Source organism: Chroicocephalus ridibundus, chromosome 1 (genome assembly GCF_963924245.1).
Source record: "Chroicocephalus ridibundus chromosome 1, bChrRid1.1, whole genome shotgun sequence".
NCBI classification, from domain to species: Eukaryota; Metazoa; Chordata; class Aves; order Charadriiformes; family Laridae; genus Chroicocephalus; species Chroicocephalus ridibundus.
Genome location: NC_086284.1, coordinates 87,640,127 through 87,657,972, shown reverse-complemented (window position 1 = coordinate 87,657,972; position 17,846 = coordinate 87,640,127). Strand labels below are relative to the sequence as shown.

At 38.7% G+C, this 17,846-nt stretch overlaps 1 protein-coding gene across 4 annotated transcripts in view; it reads left to right on the top strand.

Annotated features, from left to right (window-relative positions):
• The window catches only part of SH3KBP1 (SH3 domain containing kinase binding protein 1), a 231,854-nt gene extending 214,441 nt beyond the window's left edge, over positions 1 to 17,413 (top strand). For 2 of the 4 annotated variants that reach the window (XM_063342729.1, XM_063342739.1), the window contains 5 exons: positions 7,108 to 7,217; positions 8,576 to 8,701; positions 11,043 to 11,314; positions 12,745 to 12,808; positions 14,879 to 17,411. In XM_063342729.1, coding sequence (XP_063198799.1) covers positions 7,108 to 7,217; positions 8,576 to 8,701; positions 11,043 to 11,314; positions 12,745 to 12,808; positions 14,879 to 14,920 — 614 coding nt within the window. In that variant the 3' untranslated portion in view covers positions 14,921 to 17,411. Of the gene's footprint in view, positions 1 to 7,107; positions 7,218 to 8,575; positions 8,702 to 11,042; positions 11,315 to 12,744; positions 12,809 to 14,878 lie in introns of all 4 variants that reach the window. The other 2 variants (XM_063342720.1, XM_063342750.1) reach the window with 2 other exon arrangements.
• The last annotated feature ends 433 nt before the right edge of the window (positions 17,414 to 17,846 follow it).

The following is a 17,846-nucleotide window of genomic DNA, read 5'->3' as shown; positions in this document are numbered from 1 at the left end:
CTTTAGTTGACAATGCATAACAAATACAAAAAGAAGTATTTTGTAGAACACCTAATGTATAAATGGCTATTACAGATTATTTTTTTTAATTAGAAGTTGAAATTGAGTGTACTGTGACAGAAAATCTTGCACAATAGCACTGAAAAAAGAAATCACTATAGTTTATTTTATTGTACTGTAAGAAATGTTAGTGACACAAGTGACACATAGAGTTTGCATGTGCAGTTTGTCCATGCTGTGGTTCTTACAGACAGATGGCGTCATCGCAGAGTTTAATGCATATATTTCATTGTGATGTCCTTACATGTTAGAAAATGAAAATATTTAGCAGCATGCTAGGGTGGTTCTCTAGTCTGAAAGAGGAAAAAAATCCCAACAGAACAAAAGACAGAAATTTGAGAAGAGCTCACTGGCTCTCAGTGGAGCAGTTTACGTCACGGTTACATCACCCAAGACTTTGTCTCCAATATTGCTGTGGTTAAATCAAAGTAGTTACATCTTTTATAAAGTCTCACATACCAATAACTGTTCTGGATTGAGAATGGGTCTTGAGCTTAGTTTAAAATGCTTCTAAAGCAACATAAGCCACCCTGAAAGTAAGCCCTGTTCTACCAACAGAAGAGTAGTCCTTATGTAGAATTACATTGATTTCAACAGCTTAAATTAATGCCTTATTGCATAACTTGACTTTTTTTTAGGTTATGTGTTTCTTTTTAATTTCATAAAGAATTGTTATATCTGAGGGCCAATGCAATGATAGAAACATCTAGCGCATATAATAGCTTACTCGATCAAAAACTAATGCTTACAGAAATTACTGAATTATTCCAATTAATTATTGGTATTGAGTTATTTCTGCAAGTCAGGATTAATCCTAAACCTTTTAACAATATATACACACAGACTTTGGAATCCTGCAATCCTGAAACAAGACTTGTGTATGCAAAATAAACTCACTTTGAAATCATTTAGCACTTAAAATCATACAGATTTAAGCGAGTTGAAGAATAAGCCACAAAGAAATAAAAATAATATATCTACTGTGGAAATGCCCAGTTAATCCACACAAGAAGCAGTTTCTGTGCTTTGCAAAAAGACTGCGCTGCACAGGCGCTTCGCACACAGAGCCAAGCGGATGCATCTTTCCAATGTTTTTCCTGGCTCTTTACACATTTTGCATAGTATTTATGAAAGCAGTTAATAATCTTCATCAGCGCTAATGTAAAGCACATATGTCTTCTATTGATTCCTGCTTAAACATATAGTGTTGGTGTGAATTTTCTTAGGAGATTCCCTGAAAGCTGGTTAATGTGAGTCCATTTTTCAGCATTTCCTCAGACTTTAATCTTCAGAGCATTTGCTGTGGAGGATCATGAAGTACTGGCTGAACTCACATTATTAGCCATACTCTTTTTCTCTCTCTCCCCCCAAGCCTGCTGCTAACTTGCCTGGAAAGGTAGTTAAAAATACCCTACTTGAAAATATCAAATAAACAAACAAACAAACAAACAAAAATCTTCAGTATGTCGTGCTTCCTTGAGTTGTATTTGCGGTTGTTCTAGAGCTGTTCTGTGCTCATATTTATTAGGAGAGGCGATTGCCGTGCCTCTGACTGGAAGAAAAAGTGACCTAATAAGATTTGGCCCACACTAGGGAAAAAGACAGAGAATCTTTCCAGTGAAAGGCTGTAGAATGGAGTGAGTTTGTCTTTAAATCACAGGCTGTTATACTGTGAGACATTATAATTATTTTGCCTGAAGACACAGAATAAAAGTTGGAAAAAAGAAAATACTGGTAAATATAAGGGTTGGAGGACAAAATGTGACTCATATAACGAAGACTGAAATCTGCCTAAACCAGTTATTTCTTTTTATCCTGCTGTTCGTGCTCATTTTAATAGAGCGAAGCAAAGGAGCAGAATTACCCAACTGGGTTAAGTTGTAATATTTATGTCAGTGAATCAAAATCACCCATAAACATAGTTGTGAATTTTAAATATTGTAATCAGGGATATGTTAATGGTTCATTACGTAAGTTAGGCCTCTTGCCCTGGAGGGTCCAGAAAAAGGCAGTAAACCAGAAATTTAAATCGTTCTCCATGTGTGTCAAGTTGAGGTGCCTGAAAACAGCATATCCATTTCTTCTAGCTCAGTTTTCTTGACCTTTCAGTTCTTTCTTGGCATCTTCTGAATCGTTAAAAATAAAATCCTTATGAGGGCACTGGCAAGTGGTTAGCAAAGCTCATTATGGCAGCTTTCTACATTCAGCTATTAAAGTGATAGAAGTCAGGATTGAAATGGGAAAAGATAATTGTGTATTTTAGGAAAGGTAGCTGGCCAGTGACTGTCCTGGGAAGCCCAGTGAGCTAAGCTGTTTCCCTCCAAAGCAAAGAACCATGCGGGCAGGCCTCCCCAGCACATCGCTGTGATACTCCTGAACACCCTGCAGCCAGGGAGCCCTCCTGCTAAAAAGTGCCTTACCCAAATCTTAAAAAAGAGTCTGCAGTTCACTATGGGTGAGATTCTGCTGCCCTCAACCTGGCTGGGAGCACAGTTGCGTTCCTTGAAGGGTACAGTGCTGTTCAGCATGGAGGGAGTAGCAGAATCTGGGCACTTAAGTATTTAAAATAACTGTGGTCTTCTGAAAATCCCCAGTAATATTTGGATTATTGTTTGAGTTGTTTTTAAATTAGCGCTATATATTGAATGGACATTAATGTAGAAGATTTTGTCTGCAGTGTCTCTGTCTCATTTGATAGCTTTCAGGATTATTGTATTTGAAGACAGTGTATATACCATTTCACAAGCCTGTTGTCAATATTTTAAATGTATTGAAAATGATTATGGAATGAAATCTACCTCTGTGGCTTTTATGACATCTTCTTCAAATGAATTGAAAGCCACCTTTGCCTCATTTCCTCCAGCCCTGCTGTATTTCTGTTCTATGAAACCTCACCATTAGCATTCTGAATGTGCTGATTCTGCTATTATCCATCACTTTCCATTTCAGTTTTCTCAAGGTGAAATCTCTTTGGTAATTGAAAGAGCTTTCTGTCTTCATTATGTATAAATTGTTTTGCCCAAAGTCTAAAAAAACTAACCTTAAGATAAAGTTGAGGCCTAGGCACATTTTATGCCAGAATAGTAAATGTAAGGGGGAAAAGGGGTAAGGAAGGACGCATAACCATTTAACTTTTTCCTCCTGCGATTTTTTTTTTTTGAGGCATTGAAGGTTGTTTTCCAGGAATGTACAAGTCTAATGAGCTGAGAACTTTTTCCTTAAATAATTGTTTTCCTGGATCTCAACTTTTTTAAAAAAAGACTATCAGCATGTTTTAAAAATAACCATGTCTCCAAATGAACATAGCAATGGGGAAAAATATCCTATTCTTAAATGGCTTGGAAGGATACCAGGGGATAATTCTTGCACGGCTGACATTTTTTATATTCATTAAATATGTTTGCTAAGTAAGCCGGGCATTTGATGGTGTGTACTACACTAGTGTACTAGAATTACTCTGATGTCTTTCTCCCCATCTCATGAATTACTTCATGAATTACCAGCTTGATCAGCAAGACAGTAAGAATGATGAATGTGTCTGTTTAGTTGTAGAACAAGTATCAACTATTTTTTTTTTAGTTAGGGCATGCCACTGTTAATTGAAGGGTGCCCTTGATGTTCTGTGTGTTCAGTAGAACCTTCCTTGCTGTTTGTTATTACAACAGACATAGAGAAAGCTAGACCAGTGCAGATTTCAGGTCTGTTGGATACTGACGCTGCCTTATGGGCAATTACGCCTTATGGCTGCGAATACTTTATTTTTAATGATGCCCCATTTGGTCCAGCTTAGGAAGGTTTTACATTTTGCTTATTAAGTAAATTTAAGTTCCCAAATTCTGATAGCTACAGAAATACAAACTAAAATCAAATCTCTCTGCATTTAATGATCTCCATGAGTATAATACAGTCACACCCATATAACCTTGCTTTCCATTAGCAAAATATAATTAAAGAAGTATAAGTGAATTCATTACTGAATCTACAGTATAGAGGCAAGGCAGAGGTCTCTTGAGTGGTTGTGTTTCTCATTTTTTTTACCAGTTTACTATATGGGAATTTTCCTGAATGAGTATCTCGTATGTGATGACTGTGGAAGGTGGTGATAACCTTAGATGAAGAACAGATTTGGAAGCGAGAACCACATCTAAATAAGCAGAACAGGCAGGGAGGGAATAAAGGGCACATGAAAGTACTGGAAATGGATTTACTATTTTAGCATTGTACCAAGTGTTGTCCCTTACACTTAAATAGAATTTCATTTATAGTATCAGCTGAATGGTTGTGATTTCACTAGTTTGGCATCAGATTCTACCTGTGGAGACTTTCCAGCCTCTGCTCTGCTCTGCTCTTTTTTAAAAATTCGGTGCAGGTATAGGCTGCTTTAATTTATTTTTTTAGGTATCAGAAATGTATTCAGAAGTGGAAAAATTGAAGATTCCTGGCATTTCTTGATAATAGAAGCTTTGCACAGAAATCTTCATCTTGCATGGTATTCATAAAATGTGCATAGCAGATTTTATCTGCAAGTGCTCATGAGTCTCAAGGACACAAAGTCATACATTCTTAGTATATCAATACATTTTACAATTTAAACGTGAGTATTGTATTCTGATCCAACATAAAACTAGGTAATTATTAGTTTATTTAAGCCAAAGAAACACATTGAATTAATGCCTTCAGTATTTTCTTCATTGATTGTTTTCCATATTAGTGTGGATATCTTTTGAAAGAACGGAGGAAGGGACAGTGGTGCTTACCATAGAAGTGGCAACACAAGAGAGAGGAATGTGATGCACTGGAGCCTTCCTGGGCTTTGAGATAACTTCAGCCACTTTGCTACCTGCCAACTACCCCCCAAAGCAGTAGTCCCCTCTTCCTCCCAGTTTTAGCAGCTTGTATCAGTCCTCTGATACTGATACTGATCCTTCTTTCAGCATGGGAATTTGTGTGTCTGGGCACATGATGTTGGAAAATTAGCTGAATTAAAACTAGCTCAGGAAAACAATTAGGAAAAACAGTTACAGAATCATAGAATGGTTCGGGTTAGAAGGGACCTTAAAGATCGTCCAATTCTAACCTCCCTGGCATGGTGGGGGTTAGTTACTTAGTCGGGAAGGAGTGGCTGGGACAAATGGAAGCATTGCTTCAGCCTCCATTGTGTGTGAGCGTCACAGGTTTGTAGAGGAGTGTGTATTTCTGGTGGCAATATATTCTTGCTGTGCAACTTAACAAAGTAGCACAGTGGTGAAAACAAAGACAATGTACTAAAATACAGCACTGATTTGCTGTGTGATCTTAAGCAAGTTATTTAGCTATCTCATGTGTCAGCTTCAAACTGGATATTACTGGAAACCAGCTCTTACATTTGTTGGGTTTTTTTTCCCCGGTAAATAAATTTTTACTTCCATTTTTCCTCTCCTGAAACCCTGAAGCCCTGCAGGACTCCAGATAGGTTTTGTGCAGTCTGCTAATGTTAGCTCATTTTTACTTTAAAAGTGCTGTAGCCTCATCTGATATGTTGGGTGCAGTTGAGGCTTTGGATTGCCAAATTCCCATTGATGGACTGGGTGATCTACCTTTGGATGTAGGTTGCAACAGTCAATAAAAAAGCAATGAGATAAATACCTGGTAGAGGACAGTGAGGTCACTGGTTATATATAGGAAGCATTGCTCCAGAAATAGAGTAGTATTTGGAGGAGAATAACCTTAGACTATTTCAGGGCTATTGAAAGAGGTCTCTTTTTTTCTTCTTTTTTTATCTCCCGGATCTGGAAGAATATTGCTGAATAAAGAATGTCTGGTCCCATTTACTTCCTAGCTGCCAAATCGTGAATACTTGGAATCAGCTTAAGTGTCGTTCAGTGCATATAGTTTATTGCACAAGCCCATTAATTCATTTGTTTTTCCGTTGTGTAATTTTGTACAATGGTTGTAATACAGCAACAAAGCTGGATCTTTAGAGATTCATTGTTCTGTAACAGTTCCAAAAATTAAGTGCCCGGTATATATAACTATTAACTTAAAAGCTATTCCTTCCTACATATGTGTGATGAAAAATGGTCTCTGAATAATGAATATCATTCCAGTATTTGATTCATGTCTGAAAGTAATTTTACAGAATTTTGATTTATCTTGTCTGAAGTACCTCTTGTATGTTTTCTGACTCATTTCTGCTTAACACATGCAGTAGGGCATTTTGAAATGGAGGTGAGTGAAACTGATATAACCCATAAAAATAGATTAATGGTGTTAAGTTATTTGGTTCAGGCACGTAATCACAAGCTGCAGTATTCCTTCAGCCTTCACATCGTTCTTTCACGTGAACATGCTCCCACGTGGCTGGGTTGAGTAAACACTTCCCCAGTGCATTCCAGTAGCCATGAAGGCAGTCGATACTGCATTCTAGCAGACCTCTTTTTCCTGGGCTCTGTACAGCTTCAGGAGCCTGTTGGAGTTTTTACTTACCATAACCTCTGGACTACTGGAGATATTCCTTTCACCTGCAGCTACTGGAAGCGGTGCTGCCTCCAGCTGCAGGTGTCCAGGAACCTGCAAACCACTTCCAGCTCGATCATTCTCATTCTGTGCTCCCCTAAGCAATTACTGCAGGTGCAGCGCTGAGAGTGCGGTTCTTGAGACAACGCATACGCTGTCTTATGTCTCCAATTATTCATGAAGAAAAATTACCGACCCCTTTAATAACAAGATGGAAATTTTGAAGCTGTTTGTTCCATGCCATAGGAGCCATGTTGTTATTTAGCTTTCACTATGCTGAAAACTAAAGCCAAAAGCTCCTTTACGTGTTCTTCCTCTGCTTTATTGTGTTTGAGATGGAAGAGTAATTGTGCTTGGCAAGGGTGACTGGATTACAGCTGCCTTTGACTTACAGGTTTTTTTAGTGCCATCATGGTGGCTAAACGTGTGGAGAACACTATGACACAATGGGGAAAATGGGATTTGATTTCTTTGAAATGAGAAAAAAATTGTGATTCTTTCCCTTTGAGGACAATTGCCAGAAAACCAAATCAACTCTGTTTTATTTTTAAGACTTGGAAGGTTTTGACTCTGTAATACCAATTGCTGAGAAGCTTAATCATCCAACTACAACCAGACCAAAAGCTACTGGCAGGCGACCACCCTCCCAGTCTCTCACGTCTGTAAGTTCATTTTCCTTTTATTTTAATTATTTTTTTCTGATTTTTTTTTTACCTCCTGCTATTTTTGTTCCCTCATGTTCTTACTACATTTACACAGCCATTCCTTCACACGTACAGTGAGGTAGAGAGATGCAGCTCAGGAAAATTAGTGTCAAAAGGCTGCCAGTGTTTTGTATACTGATGTTTAAAACATTCCCTCCCTTGCAAGATTTGTACCCCCTTGTTTGGGTGCTGCCAGATATTTCTTGCCAACCATGACTGAGGCCAGAAGAATTCTTTATAAAAATCTTTGGAATAAGCCTGTTTGTGCTAAGTGTTAAGGATTTTCAAAATCTTTCCCAAAAGAAGCATTTCCCTTGGTTTCTCTAGGACATCCTACCAGATTTTTAGGGCAAACAGACCATTGTCAGCTTTCAGCAGCTCTCCTTGAGCTACCACGTGCTTCTTCTCATTAAGCTCACAATTGTAAATATAAGGGTGATTTAAATGTCATCCTTTATCTTTAGCCAAGTTGGTCTCATAAACCATACTTTGGAACTGCTTAGTTTTTTAGTGTCCTTTCCTTTGAGGTTTGGCCTTTGTTGATTTCTATGCTTTTTGCATTCTGGAATATCAGAATGAGAGCAACTACTGATGGTTACCCATGTTCATGTTGCTGAAGAAAAAAACAAAGTGGAGGGAAACAAAAGGGATTATTGTGAAACTAATAGAATACAAAAAAGAAAGTTTTCGAAATTGACTACATACATAAATATAGAAACATAAAAGGCAAGTTCAAAGTTCTTTCTTCCGCTGTCAGATCTATGGCGAAAGGAACAGGGGTGGAAAGAACCTTCTCTGTTTGCAGCTTTACAAAGAGGCCGTGCAGAAGGCAGCCCTGTGATGCCAGCAGTGTGCACGGGCAGCAGCACGAGTCTGCTAAGGAGCAGCAAAATGAGCCCCGCGCTGAGCAGAGCCATGGCAGAGCTGCCCAGGTGGCAGAGCTGGCATCCCCACAGCACAGTGCTCAGCATCCTAGCCGAGTAAGGTACAGCTCTTCTTGCAAACAGGAGGGTGCTGTCACCTTATAATATAATGCAATGCAAAGACATAAATTTATGTTGAATCCGACTCTTAAGTATATCCCATTTCAGGAATGCTTTGAAAGCATTCTAGCCTTGAAAATAAGACGTAAAAAAAAATAAAAATGGAGGAGAGGAGGGAGAGTCCTGATTTTAAGTATTGTTATTTTGTAAATGATAACTAAAAATAAAAAAGTCATCACATAAATGCTTTTCTTCTTCCTTTGTTAAATTCTTGTACAATGAAAACACCTGCTTTTTTTTCCTCTCTTGGGGTGTGTGTGTTTGTCTACATAGTCGTCCCTTTCAAGCCCTGATTTCTTTGACTCACCAAGTCCTGAAGAAGAGAAGGAAGAACATGTTTCCATTACCCACAAAACTATTGACGTGTCAAGGAAATCGAGAACTGTTACAATATCACAAGTAAGTTAACTGAAATATCTCTGCCTAACCTTATCACATGCATTTTTGTTTTTTAAATCAGTATTCAAATATTTATTTTAAAATTTTAATACAGCAGTCACCTGGTAACTGGCCATTTAAAGAAGCTTAAAATGGTAAGAGTTACTAAAGATTGTTCTATGTTTGAAGTACAAGTCTGAAGTGAATTGCACAGTTAAAATGTCTCCATAACCATACTGTGAAAAAAATCCCTTTAGTGTAAATACATTTCACAGAATTGGAGAAGCTAGGGAAATACATTTTAGAAACAAAGGCGCCCTTTCTTGCAGCTGTGAATTGAGTTGGTGTTAGAAGAGTCTGTGAGCAGAGAAAATACAACTCTTTGACCCACTGTAATAGTATGTGAATTCGAATTTGCAAGTATAATCACTTTTTATACTGGTATAATTGCATTCATTTTAGAGGCTTGTGCTATTCTTACTGTATACAGGTAGAAAACTATAGGATAATCAGATGTTACAGAAGGAGTATGTAGGTTGGCTTTAGAGGTTGGAGCTATGCTTTACTGTATACATAAGGTTATGTTTAGTAATACAAATATTACATTCTAATAGTCTAACAAAAGTATTTGAAAGATGAAGTCGTGCACTTCTGTGATCAAGTTATAAGGACAATATTTTGCTATATAGCTCCCTCTTCTGGGAGCGTTTGCATTAAGGAATGCTCTTGGGCCAACATTTGTAAATTATATGCTGATATGCCAAGGATGTAGATATTGTTCCTGTAAGACAAGATGACCACTATGAGAAAGTAGCTGCTTGAGGCTTTAATGTTGATATCCAGTTAAGATCTGGAATAAGGTGTTCAGTGTGGATGACTCCAGTTATGCCTTGCTCAGTGTCTCCAGGTTTGAACTCAGCCTGATGTCTCTTATCAGTCCAAAGGAAACTAGCATCTACTGATATAAGGATTGTTACCCATGAAAGATTATAGGCACACATTACTCACGCATGCACACATATGTATATAAAATGTTAAAAGAATATTGTTAAGGTCATGAAGTCAAGCATTCAAGCCACTGGAGTGATCTAGCTTTCTTGTGACTATAACACCATTTTTATTTCTACCTTCACACTGTTTTTCTGCAGAACTTCTTTAATGTGGTGCTTGCTCAGGACAGGTTCTGCGTTCAATCATGCTCATGTGGTGGGGAAGACTGTTTTTTGCAGCACTCGGTGGATCCTGCTCTCTTCCATCCCCATCACACTTTCTCCTAATTTTCATCTGAACATTAACTTTTCTCTAATAACTTTGTCCAGCTAATGCCACCGCACCAGTCCTCACGTCCTCGCTTACCATTTTTTCTCAATATCTTACCGTATTTGCCATTCAACTTCATTATCTCTTTTCCAAAGATAGAGTTGGAGAGCTGCCTAGTGCTTTTTCTTACTCTTGGCCAAATCAGATTTTCAGATACTCACGGTAGCTGTCATATAATGTACACATTAGCATTGCCAAATAACGATATGATAAATAATTAAGGCTCACTCCACATGCCATTGTGATAACTGTACTTGTACACTGCTCTGTGTATGCAGTGAAGTAGCTGGTCATGTATGGTGGACTTCAGTTTTTCTATACCTTGTCTGATAAGTAGAGCACTGGATTGCAGTTGAAGAAGCATGGCATGCTTCTGAGCTAGCCCCATGGTTCCAGGGTAACTAGGTTAATGCTGTGGTTTTCTAAGTTCCTGGCGGAATAAAGAGCTATTGGTAGTTGTGGGGGATTCACAGAAGCTTCAGTTAACAGAGGACAGTTTCTAACTTAAGGAATATTTTGCTGTTTTCATAATGCTAAGGGTAACATGTAACACATTCTTTTATTTAGAAAAAAAAAATGGGGTGTTGAAGATTCCTTCAATGGTTAGTTGACAATTGTAAATTTAATCTGCAAAAAAATACAACTTGGATTCTTGGCCATGCAGTTTTGTTCCCTGCAGGAGATGTCCATGAATGTAGGTTTGTTCTCACAAACTTCTGAGAGAAACACTGAGCATCTTTCCCCGGTTCATTTCACAGCCAGGTCTGAGAGCTTGGAAACGCTTGTTGCTGACTGGTTGTAGCAACTGTGGAAAGTCTTATTGAAGCTGTCTGAACTTCTGTGTCCCAACTAGAGCCCTTCTGATGTACATGTCCAAAGATAACGACTAATTGTTATTTTTATCATGCTTTGGCCAAAACTGTCCATGTTTGGCCATGGACTTTCAACATGACTGAAGAGCAGCAAAATACTTAATATTTGTTAGACGTCTGATTTTCATAAAGCTTTCTCCAGACATTAAATGTTATTCTTTTTGTTGCAGGTGTCTGATAATAAAACTTCCTTGCCTCCAAAACCAGGAGGTTTGGCTAGTGGCAGCAATGTACAACCATCACTATCCCCTTCACCATCGCCTGGATTTCACTCAATTGCTATGGGAACAACAGGCCACAGGTCAAATTCCCCATCCCTGTTTGGTACTGAAGGAAAGCCAAAGACTGAGCACTTGAGCCAAGGTCAGACTACCCTGGAAGAGCTGAGAACACAAATTAAGGAGCTAAGAACCATAATTGAAACCATGAAAGACCAGCAAAAGTAAGTACTGCAGATCACAACTGTAGGTGGGATGCATCTGTTCATACATGGTGGTGGCAGTTTCTTCTTAAGCTTGCCTTGACGCATGTTACTCTGCACAGTTTGCCTTTGTGAGTGATTTTTGTCTGCTTTCCTGACAGAACACAATCAGGGGTGAGAAGCTGAGTAAAAAAGACTCTCACTATCCACCTGTAACAGCTTTTTTTTGCTGTGTTATGACATAAGCGGAAGTTTATAAGGTGTTGAAAAAGTCAAGTAACTGAGCTGTAACTAGTGAATAAGGTTCTTATGTCGTCTTGTTTGCCAATAACAATTTGGGAACTTGCATGCATTGATCATAATAAGGGCTGCATTTGTTCTAGTTGTAGTACAAATTACTACAAGTTCCTAAAATTATTAAATCAATTTGTTGTTTGACTGTTAGCACATCTTCCCAGGAAGTCGCATCACAGAAGAAGTAATGGAATTGTGATTAGGACATTTGGAGACTTTTGTGTTTATGACCCTGAATCTTCCTATTTTGGTGTTGAGCATCTTCATTTTTTTTAAGCTGCCCATTTCTTAGGAGAAACTGGGGCTGGCGTGTAGATTTTGCTATTCCTGAGAATATTTAATGTTTTGAAAGCTAAACCTTCACTTACATTGTCAGTTGTATGTAGCCCGTGCAGGAAAAATAAAAGGGAAAGCAGCGTGCAGAGACTGTGTCAGAACGGAGGTGTGCAGGGAATTGGGAAAAGATGGGCATGGTTCAAGCTGGATCTAGCCAGTGAGCCCCATGGCTTTGCCTCTTAGGCTGACCCCCGCTCCTCTGCTCTCCTTGGCCCTTCTTGCAGGGGCTGCTTCCACCTACTGGTTTCTGTCTTAAGGCGAGATCACTCAGTGGGAACATGAGAAGGTGTGTGCTCCTTATAGCTATGTTCCCCTTCCCAACAAATAAGGAAGGTAGCAAATCCATATTTGGGATCATTAAGTCTTATAAATGAAGTTGAAGGTTACATTTTGTTGCTGGCATAACCAGCTTTTAAGTGGCTGGAGTATGTGGATAGCTTGGGCAGGATTTCTGTTACCAGTTCCTATAACCCACCAACAGCCAATCCGTCTACATTTTGAATGGAAAAAAAAAAGGCAGCTGGGTGCTGATACAGTGTTGATACAGCTAGTCCAGAGCAAAGTCTGTGGAAGCGGGGCTGTTAGGAGGAAATGTATTAACCACTAATACGGGGTGTGCGTGGGCGCTGTGCTTTTATAGAGACTCTTACTTCTCTGTAGTACAGCATATAGCATTCAAGAGTGTACTGACTTCAATCAGTTGTTCAGAGGAAGAAAGGTAACTAGGGAAGCAGGGAAAATGTGTCTCCAGGAGGCGATCTTTTGTATTTTACTAGTTTAATCGTTTCCGTCACAAGCTTTTTTTTGCATTCTTTTAACAGAAAAGAGATTAAACAGTTGCTGTCTGAGTTGGATGAAGAAAAGAAGATCCGTCTACGATTGCAGGTATTTAAATTATTTATAATGTTATGGAAGTATTAGCAGGTTTGATTTAGCCTCAGGTACGGGACATAAAACTCTGCCAAGATACTTGGATTCCAGTGAATCAAAAACTACCAACATTTCTGAAAGGGATATACCTGTTCCCTTCATAGTGCTGCCAGTCTGGGTCATACATACTGGGTTCTTACTGAAAAGCCTGATCATTGTCTACAAATTTATCAGCACAAGTAGACTAATTAAAAAGAAAACAAAACCACACAATATAGGATTCAAACTGTGATATTTTTTAGTCTCAGTTTTAATGGTTTGATATTGTCACAAATGAAACCATGTCTTTTTAAATTATTTGCTCTCTCCCAAAGCTCTATATTTTGTAGTAGACTTGTCATAGTGTTGATATGCTTGGAATATGATTTCATATAGCAAGATTTTTATGTCTCCTTTACAGACTGGACTCAGGTTGTCTTTTACCAAAGCATCCTAAACAATATAAAAGAGGGTGCTCTGACTAAGAGCCCAGTTACTGCTTCCATAGTTTGTGTAGTACCTTAGCTCTAGATGTCGTGGTGCTGGCTTAGTCACTTGCCAGGTAGCACACTGCCCTGCTTGTGGGAGAGTCATGGAGCTGGGCCTTTGCTGGGATCATTGACTGGGCTGCTTTGATATGGAATAATGTTGAAACTGAGTCTCTGGGTTTTGGAGAGCTATTCGGACAGTGCCTTTAATAACATGCTTTAACTTGGTCAGGTCCGGATTGGTCAGGCAGTTGCGCTAGATGATTGTCGTAGGTCCCTTCCAACTCAAATAGTCTAGTCTAGTCTGTTCTGTTCTATGTACTTGAAAAGTGGTTTAGTATTGATTATATTTTCTATTTGCATGGAATAGATCAACTGTATACTTTTTCTTTGTACTAGGGATAGAAAATCGAACTGTAGTATTACCGGGCTGTTCCTGCTCGGTAAAGCGCTTGGGAACATGGCAAAGGGTGGCAGAACTGGGGACCATCAATCTGCTGTCCGGGGCTGCCTAAAGGAGTTTATGCATGCAGCCACGTAGGAGTATGGCTTCTAGGAACACACAACTAATGTTCAGCTAGAATTTAAATTTATTTGGATAAAATCAATGAACGTTTTTAATAGTGGTTATTGATTTAGTCTAACAGACCAGACTATTCAAGGATGGCTTTATGTCTTTATACAGAGACCTGCATGGATGATTTTAAAGTTATGATCTTATAGCTGAACTCTTTTACTCCAGTTCAAATGTTGCTTATACTGGTTAATGTTCAGATGCTAACCGAGGTGGCATTATTAGCTTCACGTGAAGATGAGAGTTCAACACACAAAAGTTGCATAAGTTTATGACTATCAGAGCACCCGCAAAGTAGCACAGCTCTCAGTCCATGTATTAGAGGCGACTGCCTTGATGATACGGCACAGTTGAGCACTGCGGGTGTGTTTGAATAAATCTAATATCCCTGCCTCAAGGTTTCCAGCATCTCTCATGGGGCCAAGTGTACAACTAGGGCTGATGACGGTTTCAGCCACATCCTTTTACCGTACGGCTGTACATCCATCAGTGCCCTTAAGGTGCCTGGACACAGGCTTGATGGGTGCAGAAGGCAATCGCCATCCCTATAGCAAGAGCCATCCCTGCAGAAAAGACAATAGGTTTTGCTTCTCAGCTGCCTGTGGGCATGGTCAGCCATTCAGTTTACTTGTGCCGGGTGTAAGTGCAGCAGCTGGTGCATGGACACAGAGCTCATTCTGCAAGTCATTTCCGGCAGCAAGCTGCGCGGCTTGTAAAAGTTGTAATTTAAAGAGTGTGAAAGGTCTTGAGGTACATTCAATGACTATACTTGTCAAGCTCTGAGGGGAGGAAGCAGTGAGTGGTCATCTTATGCAGCTGAGAAGGTCACCTCAATTTGTGAAATCTGTGGAAATAAGAGTAGTATAAAGCCCATACTTGACACCTGTGGACAGGATGGAACATTTGCTTTTCAAGCAGCACCAACTGTACCTCAGTTTGTTAAAGCATCTAATTTTATCACAAATGTTTTTCTTTTCTTTTCAGATGGAAGTTAATGACATAAAGAAGGCTCTTCAATCAAAGTGAATACTTGATAGGTGGAATGTCGCATTATTCTTCATGACTGAGACTCAAATTTATGCCCCAGCCAAAACAACTTTGTGCCAAATGATTTAAGAATTGCCTCAACATCCCTTTATTTGAAGGATTAGCACAACAGTTTCTGATAGCACAACAAAAATACCAATGAGGACAAAATTTCCACCTGAAGCAGTGCTGTGCGGCACTAGTTGTGACTGAAATTGATCTTCTTGTGCTAAAGGCTCTCTACTTCAAGATCCTAGGTGAAATGAAAACTCAGGCAGTTTAGTCCATAGTGGTACTATTTTGATGATATTTTTCCATAAATAAAGTGTATTTCAGATTATCTGTTTACAAGCTTTATGATTTTGACTTTGGTTTTTAATTGTCTTTTGTCACAGATTTTAAAATGTTTGTACTGCATATAGCCAGGAATGAATGTTAACGTTGGGGCTGGAGGGATTATTTTTGCTTCAAGATAGAACAGCCTACTTTTTGTTATGGTTTCAAGTTTTGTTAAATATGCAATTTTACGTCCCCAAACCCCTTACAATTTAAACTTACTTTGTGTACAGTAACATATTTACAAGAAGGAAACAAACCAACAGACAGAAATCTGGTCCTTGCAATGATTTGTGCCTTTCTTTGCCACACACTGACTGGAGCCGGTTGCAAGCCAGGTCTCCCTAATGTAGCTACCACGACGACTCCTGTCCCCGGTGTCCGGCGGACGTCACCTTCTCAGTGTCCAGCTGCTCAGTCAGTAGAGCCAGGTTTGTGCGAGGTGGCAGGACAAAAGGGCGCAGCTGAGAGCAGCTTTGTCTTGAGCAGCTGTGGCTTTTTAGCTTTCCTGGTTTTGATAGGCCTCTCCCTCAACTTGAATGTTCATCTCCGCTTGATTTTCATTAGATGATTTAAACGCCCGCCTCTGTCCCCGATTTTGCACAGAGTGAACAGAATATGCATTATTAAAGCAAAAATAAATAAAAGTAATCTATAAAACGTGAATAAAAAGTTGTATTATTTCATGCACAAGGTTTTCTATCGTGTGACATTGTTTCGTTTGCTGTTTCTGTGGTATTGTTTGCTACATTATCTTGTATGCTCATAGACTGATACACCTTATAGTCCTGTTTTTGCAGCAGGACTTTCTTTTCATAATTTTATTGAACTGATGCTTACTTCATTTCCTCTGGTTTCTCTGTTTACTTTCATCCTTTCAAAATAAGGTCTCTCGTTTTTCCGGTTGTAGTTTAGTGTGTTCTTTACTAGCCACAGAGTATCTCATACCTTGTCAGCAATCTCTGTTAAAGCATTTAAATGATGGATATTTGCACAGCGTGGAGTGAGTGGGTGCGTGATATTGGTGATGCTTCAGAGTGTCAAAAAAAAACCCACACAAAGGATCTATTTGTCATCTCATCAAACGCTAGAGCTGGCTCCAGCCAGCATATCCTGTATCACAGCTAACCACCCTGCCTGCCAGGAGCTGGATGAGACGTAGCGTTCACTTGGCTTGTCACGTTCACACATGGTTGGCAGAGTTCACATAATCTTTTTTGATATGCACAGATATATAAAATACACACTCCACCATACCCGAGTCTTGCTTTATGGGTCTCAACTGGCAATACAGAACCTCACTGTTGGGATGGTTTCCTCTACCAAAGCATCTGCTTCTATTGTAACAGCCGTGTCTGAGATTGAAAGATCGGATAGTGAAACTTGAGAATTTTTCTAAAAGTCCCGATACACTGCTCAATGTACTCAAACAGAAGCACTAATAAAATATTTTATCACTGAAATGCTCTTATTTAACATTTCTAAGTAACTGCATTGAAATATTTTTGTACAAAGAATGATAGTACCACCATAGCTTGCCAGCAATAAAGATTTCTAGATTACTTCCATGTTTTTTGTGAAGTTAGTGGAAGAGTTAGGAGAACAGGAGGAAATGAGGGATAAGGAATAAGAATCTCTGTAGGTTTGTAGTCATACCTTTGCAACATGTATCCAGAAATGAACAGCTCTGTCCTCCCAATTGCATCCCTGGAAACAGATTAACTATTGTATCTGTGGGAAATAAAGTATTGATTCCCGAGTTGTACCTCAGAAATATGAGACATCACAGAAATGTTCCCATTTTTTGGAAATGAAAGTCTAAATTTGGCAGAGTTTCCTTATATCAGATTGCATTCTTTTTTTTTCTCCTGTTGAGATGATAACTTGTCATTTTATAAATCCAAGTTAGAAGTCCAACATACCATGCCTCGTAAAAGAAGGTTAAAGAAGGTTTTGTGAAAAAGCTTTGTTTCGAAAGTTGATTATTCTGGGAGAAGAGAGTTTGTAGAAATATAAGCTCTTCTTACTGCATTTCATTATAATAACAGAAAGTATTTCACATAACACATGGATTTTCCTCTTTTTAAAGAGGATCAATTATGCATTAAACCTGTGGATATAAACTGCTGCTTTTAAAAATGTTTGGGTTTATATTTAAAGTAAAACAGAAAAATGCTGGTGAGCTACAAGTGATTTTGATGTGAAAATGATTAAATATTGTTGTTTGAAGAGTGGTGTAAAATGACTTTTCATTAATATGCACACACCAGTCTTGTGGCAGACTTCTGTTTACATGTAGCAAAGTCAGGTGTGAAACATCAGGCTCATGCCTTTGGATGACAATTTTCAAATTTTTGATTGGGAAAATTTTTAGGTTATTAAGAAAACAGTTTTAAGTTCTCTTTCTGTTCTTTTTTCAATTCTAAAAGGAGCAAGTATTTCTTAATGTGAGATCATGGCACTTACTTAGCACTTAAAACAGTTCTACCTGGAAATAAGATGGTAAATACTCAGTGTGTTTATTAAGTTCTGTCACTTAAATTTCATCTTCTGTGTTTTTCTTATTAATAATCCATTTGTAAACGAGGGT